The sequence below is a fragment of the Aphis gossypii genome, chromosome X, assembly GCF_020184175.1.
Source record: "Aphis gossypii isolate Hap1 chromosome X, ASM2018417v2, whole genome shotgun sequence".
In the NCBI taxonomy this organism is placed as follows: domain Eukaryota; kingdom Metazoa; phylum Arthropoda; class Insecta; order Hemiptera; family Aphididae; genus Aphis; species Aphis gossypii.
In genome coordinates this window covers 57368824-57384288 of record NC_065533.1, presented here as the reverse complement: position 1 = coordinate 57384288, position 15465 = coordinate 57368824, and the positions used below count along the sequence as shown (strand labels likewise).

Genomic DNA, 15465 nt, shown 5'->3' with positions numbered 1-15465 from the left:
ACTCACAAGTTACACATTACAAATTTAAATAATGTTTAACTAGCGTTTAAAAAATAACTATTCAAGCATTTTCATGTGATTATGATTTATGAGTTATAGATGTAGTGGTGTAATATTCAACATTCTAATAGTACTTACCTTTATTGTTGAATTGCATTATTATGAGAATATGTTAAAACAGCTTGTTATTTTGTTATTTACACCTTTGATCTAGGCTTCCCGTTATTTGTGTTTTGCACTTATACCATATATTAATTAGGTATCAGAAATTACATTAAATAAATAATTTATTGTCAATAGTATAAATAAATTTATAAAATAACTACATTGGGTTTTGGGTGTACTGTACTACATCCCTCCCCTTTAAGATGAGTCTCACTTACTAAAAAAAAAAAAAAAATTGAACATAATGCATTTGGGAAATTTAGCACAATGTGTTTGAGCGAGTGATTTTGAAATATTGTAATAAGTTTAAGCTACTTTTTTTAATATACCTACTGAGATGCTGTATTTTATCAATCAATTTTCCCTCTCATTTCAACAGACTTGGGACTGTCCGTGAATTTCACGGGTATAATTAAAAATTGATTGTGTGTGTGTGTATATGTTATTAAATATTATTAAAATTTAAAAAAATATATTTGTTTTTTAAATTTTTTTTCTTGGAAATTTTACCCCATACGTTGTATAAACTCTAAAATCTTAATTTCACCTGACATGTACTTATCCTAGCTTGTTTTTAGACATTCTTGTTTTTCTAATAAAACTTTTCGTGGAATATTGTAAATATTTTTATTTATAGCATTGCATTTTGTGTAAGTTTCTATTGGAATTTGTTGCAACACATTAATTACTTGATATATATTTGGATGCGATGAATAAAATTGAGAATTATAATGTGCATAGAATGATTCGACTCTATTTGTTGTATTTATTTGGATCATTTTCAGGTTTTCTTGCCCATAAATAAGGAGGAAAAATAGCATCTTCTGTAATATATACCTATGTATCAAGTATATAATCTGTAAATTCAATGATTTTTTGAGTTTCTGGAGCAATTGACATAAGTTCTATAAAAGCATCGCCTACTTCATTGGGTGGTAAATATGGTAATCTAAAAAAATGTTTAAGCCAAACACCAAGCTCGGAATTGGTAGGTACTATTTTCTCTTATCAATATTTTATTTTTATGGATTTGTCTAAACCAACATTGTGCTAAATGTGACGCCGCAAATCCAAATCCAAAAATTGTCCTATGTTTAATTTAATTTAATTTTTATTATAATTAACTCACGCTCAATCGGACAATTGACAAAGAATGTAAGGATATATACAATGTTTAATATTTATAATATTTTAAGATTTTTTGGTTTGTGTAATAAAAGCTTAAGAGAAACTTTCCATTAAGATGTCATTTTCAAGTTTTACGTATTCGAATTTCGTAAAACTATATTTTAAACGTTTGTAAAAGAAACTGATCTCGAACATGTATATAAATATAGTGTTATGATAATTTTGTAGGATCTATATTTTATACCTACCTACGTAATCTTTATGATTATGTGGAAACTTATTATACAGGTACTAGTTACTACTTACTATACCGTGATTACTTTTATATAAAAGTCATAAGGATAAATAAAAAGTATATAAATAAGTCCATAAATTAATTATAGTTTTGTAGATAGTGTTTATTGTATATAAGACGTATTATTATATTTACGCATCACCAATAGTAGGGCTATTAGTGTATATTTTCTTTTTATAGATGAATACATAATAATAATATACGAGCTTAAAATTAATATATTAATTGGTTTAAGTATAGACATCGTTTGTTCAAGTATTATTTTATATAATTTAAACAAGTGAAGTTATGGTCATTAATTGAGTAGAGGTGTGTTGCTTAATTTTTTAGCACGATAAAAAAATCAATTATCATTCTCCGACAACCATTTTTTTAAATTATATAAAACTGTTTTACGAGCTTTAGTTAACTGAGGAAGGTCCGATGAAGAAGAAGGATAAAAATCTGCACAATGAGACACTCCTAAAAATACATAATTTATTTTTGTATAAATTGACATTTTTAATTTTTTTAAATAAACTAAAATTAATAAAAGTTTAAAGATCACCTACCTTCAATGACAATTGAAACGGAATTTCCTGATTGTGGTTGATTAAGACCTAATTTTTTCCACGGATCTAAACATCCGTGTAAATAAATAACCCTGCTTGTTTTCTTTTTCATAAAAGTGTACATCGAATTTGCTTTATGGACTGCATTAAGCAATGCATTTAAGTTATATCTTAACAAAACAAAACAAAACAAAATATTATTATAATGTTATTCAGTTACTCATACAGAATTATTTATGTTCATTCTATAATTTTTAAAATAAAGCCATCTAGTATAATTTATGATACGACCAAAAATATTTATAACTATAAACAGATATCAGTATAACCATAAATTGTAATGAGAACTAGCGGTAAACACAAATAATATAACATATTATTATTACTGTATTGTATGTCACCACCAGGCACTAAAAATAAAATTTTCAACCGCTGTATTGACTATGTTTCTTAATCTTTATTATTTATAAATATTAAATACTATTCCTAAGTGCATAGGCATATTATGGGGTAGGGATGCCAAGGGAATTGAACAGCCCTTTCTAAAATTTAAGGAATATTCAATATTGCTTTCGGTGCCTTCTGTGAATGCACGAGTATTAGTGTATTACGTAAGACATAATCATACATAATTATTTTTATTCTAGTATATTTCTAGTATTATAGTTAATAGAATGTATTTTGCTATGTTGCGGGTGGCTCAAAGAAAAAAATTGTGCGCTGCTGACATCTTCAATACATACTATCTTGTTCTTAATATTTTAATACATTTTTCATAGCTCAAATATATAATACAAATCAAACAGACTACTTAGTTAACTTCTAATTAACTACCGTATTGTACGTTCATATTAACTGCATAACTTGAGTGCTATTCAAATAGTCTCTGAGACTAATTTAGTCAACGAGAAATAATTTGTTTGCAGTCCGTAACGTCATGTATCATTTAGTTTTTCAGTAATTAATAAATAAAAATTATTAAATTATGATAGTTATTAATGAAAATTTCCACTTACATGGACTATAATTACCTATACACATTATAATGGGAATTCACTAATTGTGCTTAGAATAACTTTTTTATATACCAATCGCGTTCTAAACATTTTACAATGGGTACCTAAGGAAAAATTTGTTAGCATAATAAATGAATACACTAACCAATTTTATTATCAGTATTAATAGAAAGGTACTTACATAATAAAATATAAATAAATAATTTTTTTCTTCATATTTAACAAGTTACTTTTTAATTATCAATTTTGTACTAGTTAGTTGTTACATTATAATTCACTTTTAAATTTTTTTTACCATAATAATAACACACTTCGTTTTTTTCTAGTGTAATAATATAATATATATTATACATCATAACCAGTCACTCTAACCAGTAATCAAATGACCAATAAATAAGTTTTTAATATTGAAGTATACATTATTGTGTAGTTGTTTATGTTTATATAATTAGGTCGAACAATATTATTTCCATATCTGAAGCTAGGGAAATTTGAATACAAGTGTAATTGGTACACTGACCCTAAAATATAAGTAATGCAATTGGTACACTAAACTTAACAAAAATTTTTTTTAGGCGCAATTGGTCCATGCCTATTATGATAAGATTTTAATTTATAAATTAAAATGAATTAAAATTTATGAACCTCATAACTTAGGTATAAGTATAAGAACATTATTTGTGTTTGTACCAATGCCAGTTTTCACAATATTTTAATTTCTAAAAAAAGTACCTATTATAGTGTGAAACTGTGAAAGTTTTTAATTTGATGATGTATAATATAAACGAGTGTTTAAACATTTTAAAATTAAAAAATTTGTGTAAAAAATTAGTCACAGGAACTGCGAGTGCTTGTTATTATGGATTTAAGGGACCCAAGAACACTTAAATTACCCATCCTCCTAAGAACTAATTGAAATACTCTAATTATAATAAAAATAAAAAATATAATTTTTGAGAAATCACTTTGAGAACTTACGATTTTCCAAAAACTTCACTGCATTTATCAGTAAAATATTTTAATGGAATGATATTACCAAAAAGGTTATTATCTTGATGGGATGTTGCAAAATGACCTAATTCTGTACAGGATTGATAAAGCCATTGTCGATCTGAAATCAAAAAGTTTTTTTTATTATGTTAAATTATACACAACTATGAACTAGGTTAGCTACCTATTTTAACAAAAAATAATAATATAAATATTCGTATTCTTTAGATAAGATAGCAGTAAGCAGAAAGTACCTAATTCAGAAACAAAAAACATTACAAAATCAAAAAAGCTAAACGAATAATTTTTTTCATTACCTATCTTAAATATTTTGTTATTAACAAAAAGTTACAGTACTATAATATTATGTGTGATGACGAATCTTTTCAAATAAGTAGAAACTAATAATATTATAATATGGTAAATATTTTACAAGTAGGTAAAATTATTTTATCAAAATATAATAGGGCTGGTTATAAAATAATAATAAATTTACAAAAGTTGACCAGCAATAGTTTAGTAATTTAGATTTGTATACTGTTATTGTTTTATTATATTGAAAAATATATATTTTTCTGGAATACACGATTTACCCACAGTAAGTACAGGTAATATTGTGAGTTGAATAGTGTGATTATTAATATTTTTTTTTGTTTGGTATAATATTTCTACCCATTATAATATTTGATATTTTGATATTTTTCAGTTCTTTAATTATTTTTAACTGATTATGAAAAAATGTATACAAATATTATTTAACTTCAATATTTGTAAAGTTTAAAATAACTATGAGAACGTTATTTTCAAATTACAATAAAACAATAGTCCGCGGATATTCTTCTAATTTCATAACATTTGTTACCTATTCAATAAGCAGCGTAAGCTAAATTAATAGTTGAAAAGTAAATAAAAAAAATTATCAATAGGCTGTTGATATACAATAATTGGTTACCATTAAAATAAATTAGTTTCAATATTTAACAGTTTATACTTATAAAACCATAATAACACAAGTCTACATGATTTATTCTTATAGGAAACGTTTCTCTCGAAAAAAGTAAATTAAGAGGACGCTACACATGGAAAACTTCGTCCGTGAAAACCGTTTCGCGCGGGGAAGAACCGAGAAAGCTACAGTCATAACTGAAATACAAAAATCTCATCACACAATAAGGAGAACATTGACTGTGCAACATTGTTTTTAATTTTTCGATATCACAATAAAAAAAAAAGTTCTAATTGTTTCAAAATTCATTATTTTTGCGTTTTTCAAACCAGAATAACTTTTTTTTCAGTTTTGATATCGAAAAAATAAAATCAACGTTGCACAGTCAATGTTCTCCTTTTATTATGTGATGAAAATTTCGTTTTTTAGTTATTACTGTAGCCTTCTCGGTTCTTTCCCGCGTAAAACAGTTTTTACTTACAAATTTCAGAATATTTATTGCCGTTATGTGATGCTTCCTGCTGCAGGGCGTTGTGAGGGCGGTTGCGATTCCCTCCACTACGTCAAAAAATAAATGTCATTCATAAATTCACGACTCATGCCATTTATAGAAAATAATAAATATATTAATATATATTATATATATATTTATTTTTTATATATAGATTATACCGATCATAGGTAACAGTAAATATAATATACATTATACCTAATATGTATATTGTATTTAATTTTATGTAATGTAATAGTAAATAGTAATATGAATTGTTGGCGTTATAGTATAGTACCTATAAATAAATATAGTATTTACACTAACCTCCAGTATGCAAATATTGTGAGTTCCAAGACGTTTCCTTAAAAGCTTTAATTGCAGCTTGATACACGTGAGGTGTACATGTTGTTCTAGTAGCGGATCTTAGTCTTCTGTGTACATCTGCATATCTTTCAAGCTGAAAAAAATTGTATATTTATTATTTTATTGGTTCCTAATTTATTAAATAATTAAGATCATAATTGAATCATATTAATATTTCATTCTTGTAATAAACGAGATTTATTTTAAAATTTTTGTAATTGTCAAAAAATAATATTGCAACGAGAGGAAAATATTTAAGTATAACTATTGATCAAAATCTTCAGTGGAAAATACATATTGAAAACATAGTTATGAGATTAAGATCTTCAAACTTTTCAAACTTAACTAGTTTTTATCTACTAAAATTATGTATATTGTCTATAATGCACTCTGCAAGTCGATCTCCGTATACGATTTAATAATATGGAGTGACTGTTCTGATAATGCTATAAAAACCACTTGAAATTCAACAAATCAATGGGTTATACATCTAAAGAAAAAGGATTAAATAGCTTGATTTCATTAAGCTAAAAATAACTTAGAGTTCTACTGGTCAGGTATAAACAGGCAGATTTCCATTATATTTTAAACTTCAAACCGGTGAAATTACTACTAAATAAAAGACAAGACTATAAACGGGAAGACTTGCTTATTAGTTACACAAGAATTCGAGTATAGAAAATAAGTTCTTAAATTATTTAGGTCCAACAAATTTTTAACGCTATGCAGCTGAAAACCTACATTTTTAACAATGTAAACAATAATAATTATAAATTTAATAAAAAAAATATTGTAAACTGGCTATTATTTGAAATTTAATTGTACATCATAATATAGGATATAACTATATAAGTATCTTAAATATTGTAAATTATTATATATAGGTTATAGTTTGTATTACATAGGTACTAACAACTCTTTTACCTCGCCACAAGTTCTATTTAATGAGGTAAATTAAATAATGATTGTAAAAATATTTTAATAATTAAATATATATATATATAAATAAATAATAAACAATTTATCAGCCACCCAATAGTTGATTATTGTCAGATCGATAATTTATTTATTTATTTAGGTACTTTATACAATAATGAGAAAAAAATATTTTATTTGTCTTGCTAGTATTTACTATTACCTAATACTCAATAATAGTATAATATACTAATGTAGAATGTAGATATTAAGAAGTAGGTAATTATTATGCTTATATTATCCTACGAACCTTAAAATGAGGAAGTTACTTTAATTGTTACCCAAATAATAATGTAATAAAATTACTCTATTTTTTAATCTTCCGAAAAGTAGCAAGATACGTTATTTTTATGTTACAAATAAAACCAATTCGCGAGTTAGGTTTGGCAAGTGTTTAACAGCTCACAACTTTTTAAATTAAAATAATAATCAGTTAGGTACGTCTTACATACCTATGAATATGGAACTAAAAATAACCCAATTCCTATATCTTTAATGCTAGGTATATGCTTTTGTAAATTGTTACTAAGTATAGTTTAAAATTGAATATATGTATTACCTACATCTTTAAATTCTTAAGAGTATTAAAAATAAATTATAAATAAATTCTGATGCGTTAATATACCTAATACAATAACATGTATGAAAACTTAATAACACCAGTTCACGTGACCTATCATCATAGAAAATATTTTTTTATATATTTTTATCGTAATATTTACGGTTCAAGTAGACATATTATCCAAACCATTGGAAGTTAAATTTTGATGAGGTATAATTAATTGACGTAAATACACTAAACTATTAAAAAACATAATTTAATAATTAACTTAAAGTATAATATAGGCATTTAAATAAACATTTATTATTATTGTCAAACACAGAAAGACAATTTCTTTATAAAAAATTTGTAGTGGGTGGTGGGTAAACTTTTGTTTTCTATGCCTACTACCAAATTTCCTGTGGGCGCCACTGTTATTAATGATAAAATACTTACTGAATTTCCTAATGCCCTGTCTAACATCATACTACATATTGATGATATTGTTATAGATGACATTTGTTCAGTATCTGCGTAATATCTGTTGTTGTTATTGTTTTGTACAGCTAATGCAATAGGTATAGCTAAGTTGTTAAAAAATTGTGTTATATCTTTTTTATTCTTTATGTCTATGTGAACACACGTTCTGAAATTATATAATTACAATTTATTGACGTTTATAATGTTTTACTATTGTTGTATTAACTATTTTGATACCAATTAATAGTTTTAATAACGGTAGATTATAGTATAATACCTACTATAATACTATAATATACCGTGGTTTTAAATTACTTGAATTTGTTATCAATATATTTGGCTCCATCGACGGTTTTTAAATAATCGTTAATCATTGAAGTTGCTTCGTTTATATGCCTAGCGCATTTTGGATTATAATCTGATAATGCACTTTGGGTAGTCATATAATAGTCTATATGAAAATAAATAAAATTGATTTTCGAGAAGACATTAAATTTTGATCAAAATTAAATTCAATATGCCAATATACAGTATGTCCCAAAAGTCCCGTATCACCCTTAATATCTCCATGTAAAATCACTATATTTAAATGCGGTTTTTTTTACAGTACTAAGTATGAAAATTCTGATTGAATGGCATAAAATTCATTTTTTTTTTTTTTTAATTCAAAAATTTTCAAAAAAATTTTTTACGCATTTAAGAATTTAAAATTTTTAAGATAGCCATTTTGTTGAACATATTTTTTAAAACAGTTCAAAAAAAAAAATACTAAAATTAAATAAAAATTGACCAAGTTAGAGCAAGTTATGTTTTTGAATAATTGGTAAAAAAATCAATTATTGTTTCACATTTCAATAATGAAATATCTAATTTCAACACACGACAATACTTTTGCATTCCTAATTAAAGTTTTGATTTGAATAGAAATAAAAATAGCCGTGTTATATCGTTTGCTGAACAGTGAAACTGGTTACCTATTTTTAAGTATCAAATCACGTAATTATCACGTAGATATATGGGAACAAGGGGTCCAGTGCTTTGGCCACCTAGGTCTCCCGATTTAACACCGATGGATTTTTTTTTATGGGGTTATTTGAAAAATCTTGTGTATCCGTCATGTTCATTGCCTGATCTTCGTCATAAAATTGAACAAAATATTCAAAATACCTTACCCGAGACATTAAGAAATGTTAAGAACGCTTGGGTCGAAAAACTTCAACTCTGTGTTGCAAATAATGGAGGTCATTTCGAACATTTATAAAAATAAAAATGTAATGAATTATTTTCGTTTTTATGTAATAAAATCTTTTTTTCTATTAGCAATCAAGTTTAAAAATATTATCTGAATTTTAATTTTAATCTTTCCTAAAAGCTTCACTAATAATTAGATGTTTACAGATTACCATTAAAAACAGCATACCTACATAACTATTATTAAAATTATTTATAAACATACTCTACTCAACTAGCTCTATCTTTATTATAAATCGCATTAATTATAACTGTATGATTATGTCCAATACCGTAACTTTAGGTTCACTTCATGATAATTAAAATACTTAAAAATAGGTAACCAGTTTCACTGTTCAGCAAACGATATAACACGGATATTTTTATTTCTATTCAAATCAAAACTTTAATTAGGAATGCAAAAGTATTGTCGTGTGTTGAAATTAGATATTTCATTATTGAAATGTGAAACAATAATTGATTTTTTTACCAATTATTCAAAAACATAACTTGCTCTAACTTGGTCAATTTTTATTTAATTTTAGTATTTTTTTTTTTTTGAACTGTTTTAAAAAATATGTTCAACAAAATGGCTATCTTAAAAATTTTAAATTCTTAAATGCGTAAAAAAATTTTTTGAAAATTTTTGAATTAAAAAAAAAAAAAAATGAATTTTATGCCATTCAATCAGAATTTTCATACTTAGTACTGTAAAAAAAACCGCGTTTAAATAAAGTGATTTTACATGGATATATTAAGGGTGATACGGGACTTTTGGGACATACTGTATAGCACTAAATATTTAATTTAACGTTGGTATCAAATTATTTTAGTACGTAGGTACTACTGTTTTAAAACTATATGATATCACTGGGCATTGGGATACCAATTGGCAATTGCATACAAAATATTTTACGATGTCGCTGTGAAAGTCTAAATAAATACTATCAAACAATGCATTATATAATATTGTACCTACCTGGAAAATCTATTTTCGCGCCTAAAGTGCCACTTGACGAAACTGCTGCGTGTACGAGTTGTGGATACTTCATTCTTGCCCAGGCAGCTAAACTTCCTGCATAAGAAGCTCCAAATACTATCCATTTAGCATTAGACAACAATGATTCGTTTTCGCTTGTTATGGTGTTTATAAATCTTCCTAAATCAGCTAATGCTTGTTCAATATTAAGGTATAGTAAATTTGAAGTACTTGCATTTCTAAAAACATATGATTATCAAAAAAAAAAAAAAAAAAACAATGAAAATTGAATAAAAATTATTATGTATTTTATTTTTTTACCTACATTAATAACTTAGATATACAGGTTAAGACGTTACGTGCTTATAAATTATATTTTTAAATCATTTAATTGTTCTTAATAATCGACTAACCTTAGATAATATAAATAATCACTTCATGAATTAATAATTAAAATTAAGCAAATATAAGCGTATCTTCATGTAAAAGATGATATATTATTTTGGTAATTCGTGATTGTTCATTAAATTTTATTCAACTATAAAAACAATACATTTTTTATGCAACTATACACAAATCATGTATGAACAATTTATTTCATAATTATTATGCGTTACATTTTAATAGATATGATACAATATCTTAAAATTCGTTGTAATATTCGTAGATTATACATATATTATACTTTCTGTACTCATTATAATAGCTATTTCAAACAATGACACCTTGTTAGGGGTTGTATCCTCTTCAAAAAAAGTGAGAATTGTTTACGAATTTTACCTATTATAAAAATACAGTAATCGTAGTTTCGTTATTTGAATTGGAATTTAATTCATTTATATGTATATTGTATGCTATACTCTTTATCTTAACTTATAAATCTCAAATACCAGTCGAGAAAAATAAATTCTGATGGCGCCACTATATGAAACTTAAATGATTGTAATACTGTGAACGCCTTATTACGTACTCCATGTTCCAATATTTCAAGTTCAAATGTTGACCTCATTGGATATTTAAACGTACAAATAGGTATATAATAATGTTTGTTATTTTATTGTTATTTAAAAAATTTAACTATAAAATCTTAAAACATTCCATAATTATTTAACAACAGTAATTTATTATATACACACAAGTTATAACAAAGTATATAATTATTCATAAAATAAACGCATTATTGTATATAGTCTTCCATTATATTAAAATATTAAACCGTTGAAATCACGATTTTTAATATCAGTCAAGTATTACCATTTCAGTTACAATATTATTATTTTGGCTTATTATATTTTATTTGATTATTGGAACTATACTTCATTCTATACTATATTTGACTATTTAACTGTACATTTTATTAAAACAGTCTTCTAACAATATTCATTATCGAATCCGCAATACAATAATATCAATTACAAAGAAAACCCCTTAGATTAATTATTATTTTATTACTTATTACAGTACTCACATAGTGGGTTGACTTCTTCCATAATACCGATGTTCTAATTGAAAACACAAGGCATTACATTTTTCAGCGTATTCGATCCAAGCACCACTGTTTATCCAATTATGTGAAATCCCGTCTTCACCTCCTAATCGCAAAAACACTGGGCCCCCTCGTTTGTAATATTTCAAATTCATTTGATATCTCTAAAAAAATTCAATCATACTGTCAAAACTTGACTGATTATACGTATTATTGATTCATTTTAACACGTTATAGCGTATTATATATTATAATTAATACCTGCTTCCACGTTCTAGTATCAGTAGGATTGAAATGATCCAGTCTCTGTTCAAACCATTTGTTTTCGTAAATCCGATTTCTCGTTATTGCTGTACTATTTGGTTTTCCAATGCCCCCTAGTCTCTTATAACTTTTACTGTCATAAGTAGCCGAAGAACTCCACCAAAGGCAACACCAAACCACGCAAAATATTAAATTCATTTTTCAAATCAAATCCCTAATCTGAAAAATTAAACTCTCTTTTTTAAAATTATACTAATTATTATTTTAAAAAATATAATTATCCTTATGTGATTTTTTAATTGTTATATAATATATTTCCAATCTTTTTTAAAATAATGAATATATTGAATCCCATATATTTATTTTGGAACACAAAGGTGAAAGGAGCAGTGGCTCCTTCACAGTCATATGACGTGTTTAAATTTGTTTGGAAATTTAAACGTAGAAGATAAATTTAATGAATTAAAAACTGCATTCTAAATGAAATTTTTTAAACACAAACCCATGGCAAGATTTCCCCACTAGATTTTTAAAATTTTCATTTCTACATTTCCACATTATACAACATAATTAATAACTAATTTATATAATATTAATTATAATTTATGTTAGCGATTTATTTATATTGAATTTATGTTCACTTTAATGTTAGCTTATTATTATAGTAAAATTTATTATAAAATTTTATTAGTCTAGTTGTCACTTTAGTAATTACATATGTAGTTTAATTAGATCATAACAATTAAGACTAAGGATTCATATGCAGTATGCAAAATATTTTAAAACGTTTCAGTTTTGAAAACTTCGTTACAAAATTCTTCATCAACTTATTTGAATTTTGTGAAATCGCTTTGAACTTTCAGCATTTATCAAAATCCTTTATAAAAAAGTTACAAATTATTAAGTATAAAAACTTATATTGATACAGCATATGTCGGCAATACACGCAAGGGCACAATCATAGTCTATAATTAAAAGGATTTCGTTGGTTTTTTTATCATGTGGCAGATTCAATAATTATAGAAGTTATATATTATTTATATTTATAACATATAGATAAATATGGTTTTGTATTAATTTTGAATTTTGATAAAAAAAAAAATATATATATATGTATACATATAGGTAATATGTGAAAAAAAGGGTTCTATTTAATCGAAATGAACAGAATAGTACTCAGAGTAGAACTAGGTAACTGATAAAATGATGACCAAAATAAAAAAAATTGGACAAAACAACACTTATTTATATAAGTGCCTTTGTAAGTATAGAAACCATACTAATTATAAGTATAAGTTATAACTATAAGACTTCTACTGGTTGTAATCTTGTGCCTATCTGTTAGTTTTATGTACAAACTTAGGTATTAGGTACTTTGGTAATTATTTTTTATGTTTATATGATGACGTTTAAATGGTTTTAGATCCACGAATAACTACTTGTATTTTTAATGATAAATAAAATAACTCAAATTACCGGGAAAAAGTAATTACCTAGTCCAGTACCTATCCATGGATACTGAATTTTAAAACGCTTTAAACGCCATTACATAAAAGAATTGATTAATAAATTAGCAGTGTAAGTATTAGTTAGAGACTTCTTAATTTCTTACAGGTTAACTATTTATAGTTTAGACTATTAGTTGTTGTAAAAATTTTATTTATTTATTTAATATTTAGTTTTGTTTAAATCTGAGTCATTTACGTGTTCGGTTTACTGGTTTCCGAATGTACTTTACCTAACCTATTCGGGTTTTCAAAGTTCAAACACTGGAATACAAAGTATATACGAAATACGAATGTTTAGATGTTATAAACTTTGTAACCATTATTTTTCAGATTAATATGGGTGTAAAGTAATTCAAAGAATATTTCATTTGAAAACTATATAGGTAGGTAACTGTGTTTTTTAAATTACAGAATACTCCTTTAGAATTTTATTGTATTTTATAAAATTTTACTGTTGGGGATATTACTGAATATAAATAGATGAAACAAACCATACTGTATACTTTTTACAATGTGTTGATAACGAGAAATATTTAATAAAAACTAATTTTAAAAATACTCCTTTTAATAATATTGATCACTAAATAAATTAATAAATAATAAATAATATTATAGCTAACAATTCATACAAAATGTCAACATTATATAATATTATCCGACGACATTTTTAAAATACAAAATAATTCAGGTTAATCATTGTGATTTATTCGGGTATCGGTTAATTTAGGTGTTTTGAAAAAAAAATGTTTGCCTATATCTTAGTAGGTATGAGGTTTTTGGAAGTTGTAGTTGTTATAATATGTTTATCTTTGTAGGAGTGTTACGGCGCGTAGTGGCGTATAAAAAGACAAAATAAAATAATACAAACAAAATATACTCACTTATAATGATATATAGAATTTTACTTTTTAAACTTTTGAACTGACTATTTTAATAACTTGAAATTAAAAACCAACTATTTAACTGTGAATATTTTGTTTTTATACCTGTGTTTTAAAGAATTTTATACCAAGATTAAATACTAGTTGTAAAATATTTAATTATCTTTGTGAAAATACACTAAAATGTACTATTTTATTTGATATACTTCACACATGTTACTGTTATGGCATTTTGACGATCTCATCAGAAATCATAAATACTTATTTAATGAATAAACTAAAAAATGTGTATAATTTTTAGCCGAGTACACTTTTATGACAATTTTTATTTTATATTAGCAGATAACTGATGTCTGTTAAAGGAATAATAATGTTTTTATTTGATGCATTTACTTATTAGTTATTACCTACTGACAAACTATAGGTTACATTACCTTGTTGAATGCATCATCAAAAACAATTAAAATATTAATTATAAATTATTAAAGCTTAAGTACGTCAGTATATGTGTCTACAGTATTTTAGACACGGAGTTTTACTAGCTTGAGAGTCAACTAAGTATCCTAAGCGTAGTAAAGTGTTATTTACAATATTTTAAACGCCATTTAAGCTTCTGTTTATACGTAAGCATGAGTAAAAATGTATTAAAAAATACAAAGTAGGTAAAATATGTTTGCATTTAACGTATGTACTGTGCCGTGATACAATTTTGTATAAATATTTAAAATAGATAATATTATATACAATACATTCAAAAATATATCGGACTAAAATTTAAATTTTTATCATCATCGTCTATTTAATTAAATCAATAAAGTAGATACTAATAAATATTAGTACCAACAAGAACTTATGTTGTTTAGAGTCTCATAATTAATCATTTATAATTGTAATTATATTTATATATAAATCATAATACTACACCACCAGTATACTGAAGTACAAATATATATTATATACTGTATACCAGTATACAATCTATAGATTAGAGGTTCGAGAAAAAAAAAACGACCGAGTTGAAACTGTTTTTATACAGTCATCCGATATAGATAATATTTGATAGTTGAATAGCCTTAAATTTACCACCCACAAAACTTTCAGTGTCATAATTGCAACATAAACTCAATTTGAATTGAAAAACTAATGTTTTGTACACTACACGCGTTATATCTAT

General features: G+C 25.1%; 1 protein-coding gene across 2 annotated transcripts; it reads right to left on the bottom strand.

Moving 5' to 3' along the window:
- Positions 1 to 1670: 1670 nt before the first annotated feature.
- LOC114129406 (putative serine protease K12H4.7) lies at positions 1671 to 14406 on the bottom strand. Of its 2 annotated transcripts, none has more exons than XM_050206829.1 (10): positions 14292 to 14406; positions 11900 to 12121; positions 11621 to 11802; positions 10153 to 10391; positions 8259 to 8394; positions 7920 to 8109; positions 5909 to 6041; positions 4134 to 4266; positions 2140 to 2309; positions 1671 to 2050 (listed from the first exon to the last, which is right to left on the bottom strand). In XM_050206829.1, exons 2-10 carry the CDS (start codon positions 12098 to 12100, stop codon positions 1932 to 1934), a joined length of 1503 nt encoding a protein of 500 aa, XP_050062786.1. In that variant the 5' UTR covers positions 12101 to 12121; positions 14292 to 14406; the 3' UTR covers positions 1671 to 1931. The 2 variants fall into 2 exon arrangements, with proteins under 2 accessions (XP_050062786.1, XP_050062787.1); XM_050206830.1 differs by lacking the exon at positions 14292 to 14406 and adding an exon at positions 12618 to 12636.
- Between the last annotated feature and the right edge of the window lie 1059 nt (positions 14407 to 15465).

Coding starts and splice junctions, on each gene's coding strand:
- LOC114129406 (XM_050206829.1), bottom strand. CDS start 12,100: ATGAATTTAATATTTTGCGTGGTTTGGTGTTGCCTTTGGTGGAGTTCT. Junction 8,395..10,152: donor CGCGAAAATAGATTTTCCAG/GTAGGTACAATA, acceptor ATTTTCATATAG/ACTATTATATGACTACCCAA. Junction 2,310..4,133: donor AGTGAAGTTTTTGGAAAATC/GTAAGTTCTCAA, acceptor TGTTTTGTTAAG/ATATAACTTAAATGCATTGC.